This window comes from Myotis brandtii, unplaced genomic scaffold, assembly GCF_000412655.1.
Source record: "Myotis brandtii unplaced genomic scaffold, ASM41265v1 scaffold74, whole genome shotgun sequence".
NCBI classification, from domain to species: Eukaryota; Metazoa; Chordata; class Mammalia; order Chiroptera; family Vespertilionidae; genus Myotis; species Myotis brandtii.
Genome location: NW_005370944.1, coordinates 1,729,572 through 1,732,178, shown reverse-complemented (window position 1 = coordinate 1,732,178; position 2,607 = coordinate 1,729,572). Strand labels below are relative to the sequence as shown.

The window sequence follows — 2,607 nt, the reverse complement described above, 5'->3', positions numbered from 1 at the left end:
GCCTGGGCAGCGACCCCTGCGCCGGCTCTATCTGTGCCCGGCGGGGGGCGGTGCAGCAGTTCAGTGGTCTCAGGTGGAGGAGGGCGTCAACGCCTACTGGTTCCGCGGCCTGCGGCCTGGCACCAACTACTCCGTGTGCCTGGCGCAGGCAGGCGAGGCCTGCCACGTGCAAGTGGTGTTCGCTACCAAGAAGGAGTTGCCCTCCCTGCTGGTTATCGTGGTGGTAAGCGTGTTCCTTCTGGTGCTGGCCACTGTGCCCTTGCTGGGAGCCGCCTGCTGCCATCTGCTGGCCAAACACCCGGGGAAGCCCTATCGTCTGATCCTGCGGCCGCAGGTACCCGACCCCATGGAGAAGCGCATCGCCGCCGACTTTGACCCGCGTGTCTCCTACCTTGAGTCCGAGAAAAGCTACCCACCAGGCGGCGAAGCAGGCTGTGAGGAGCCAGAGGAGGCTCCCGGGGAGGGCCTTGACGAAGAGGCGGAGGAGGGGGACTCGGGTGGGGACTTGCAGAGGGAGGAGAGCCTGGCCGCCTGCTCGCTGGTGGAGTCCCAGTCCAAGGCCAACCAAGAGGAGTTCGAGGTGGGCTCCGAGTACAGTGACCGGCTGCCCCTGGGTGCCGAGGCGGTCAACATTGCCCAGGAGATTAACGGCAACTACAGGCAGACGGCGGGCTGAACTCCTGCCCGCCCTGCCCTCCCAGTCTCACCTCCACCTTGGGTGCCTGGGAGCGGAAGCCTAGGGCTGGCAGGATTTATTCCCCCCCACCCCCCCACCACACACACACACACTTCCTCTGCCCTTTCACCACCACCACCACCCAATCTTACTCTTGGCGACTTCTAGTGGCGAGTGGAACCATTTCACCAGTCCCCACCCACCCACGATCGTCATTGACCTTGCGGGCTGAATTCCCTCTGGCAAGCACAGTTTTCTGCTCCTCTCTCCTCGTATAAGACACCATCGCTGACCGTGAGGCGAAATCCAGGCCTCTCCACTCCTACGCAACTATCTCGGAAATCTGCCCCGCAGCCCGCCCACTGTGAGCCGTGCAGCCAGAGTAAATGGGAGAAGGCGCTGGAAACAACTGAAAGTTAACACTATGGCGCCGGGTTTAGCCCGGTGCTCCCAACGGACGTCCCTAGTGTGGAGCGCCGTGAGGTTCCACCTCAACCCTGCCCTGCCCTTTCCGGGGTGCATATCCTAGAAGCCAGGGTTCGGTGACAACTCCCTAGTTTTTAGTTTCAAAGCCCCCTTGCGACTGGGAACCAAACCCTTCTGCTCACCCGCCCCCCTCTGCTTCTGACCAGCTGGAGCCAGCCTGGTGCCTGGGGCGCCTTTCGGCTTCGCGTTCGGATTTTCATATTGTCGTTGTTTTCAAAGACAGCGACACTCCGGTCCGGTGCTAACACTTTTCCCAGCCTCTGGGAAATTGTGTGTGTGTGTGTGTGTGTGTGTGTGTGTGTGTGTGTGTTGTGGGGCGAGGGACCGTTTCTCCCCACCCCCGCGCCCTCTCACCTAACTTAAAGCGCCTCGGAACCGCGAGCCTTTTTTCCACCGAGGGTACGGGCTTGGTCCCGAGCCAATTTCGTTGTGGATGAGTTAGGTTTTCCAGAGATCAGTGCACTGGACAGCTTCGCTTCCGCTGCTGCTCGGGGCCCAGACTCAGCTCAAGAAGCGCCGGGCCCATAGGAAGTAACTGGCCTCCCGGGCCTGGTCCCCCGTGAGGGCGTCCGCCCCGGTTCCCACAAAGCCTGGGGTGACCGGCAGCGGCATCCTCGTCCTCCCCGCCCCGCCCCTCCCTCCACGACTATAGTATTTGCTGGCGCGTAGACCTAGAAGAGCGCGCTCCGTAGAAGTCTGTGTCCTGTAAAGTGTGACCGTGCAGTGTAGGGGGCGGGCGGGCAGGCAGGTGGGCAGGGAGGGAGGGAGGGAAGGAGAGGAGAGGGCAGAAGCGTTGCGGCGACTCTGGCTGGGCTCCTTTTTTAGTTCTTGAAGGAAAGAGTCGGGGTAGGGGTGGGGGTTTCGGGCGTCCGGACCAGCCGGGTCCGCGAAATGTAGCACAAGTGCGGCCCAGGGCGGAGTACCCCCGGGGCGCGCCCTTTTCTAGAGGCGTGTCTGTGTGTACACAGTCAATAAAACAATCGATTTGAACCGGGCTCGGTGACTCTTTGTCAGCGGACTGAGGGAGGAAGCCTGGGGGAGGGTGCCCGAGGAAACCGCAGAAGGAAGGCGCCCGGAGGCCCCTCCCGTTGGGATCCTTTGTGAAATCGCGTGTTTGTTTGACTGTCCCGGGATTTTGTCAGTGTTTACAGCCGGCGCCTGCTCCCTGTGCCTCCAGTGTGTGGGGGACCGGGGAGCTGGGGGAAGGCGGAGTGAGTGAGATGAGCTCGCAAGGACGGGGGTGGGGGGGGGGGGGGGGTGGTGTCTCTGCAGATTGAACATAAGAAACTCTGGGGCAGCGGTTCTCAACCTGTGGGTCGCGACCCCTTTGGCGGTCGAACGACCCTTTCACAGGGGTCGCCTAAGACCATCCTGCATATCAGATATTTACATTACGATTCATAACAGTAGCAACATTACAGTTATGAAGTAGCAACGAAAATAAT

General features: G+C 61.3%; 1 protein-coding gene across 1 annotated transcript in view; it reads left to right on the top strand.

Moving 5' to 3' along the window:
* The window catches only part of ISLR2 (immunoglobulin superfamily containing leucine-rich repeat 2), a 4,907-nt gene extending 2,997 nt beyond the window's left edge, over window positions 1–1,910 (top strand). The window contains exon 2 of the mRNA XM_014530495.1: window positions 1–1,910. This exon is cut by the window's left edge and continues 1,543 nt beyond it. Within this exon, the coding sequence (XP_014385981.1) occupies window positions 1–676 (676 nt within the window). The 3' untranslated portion in view covers window positions 677–1,910.
* The last annotated feature ends 697 nt before the right edge of the window (window positions 1,911–2,607 follow it).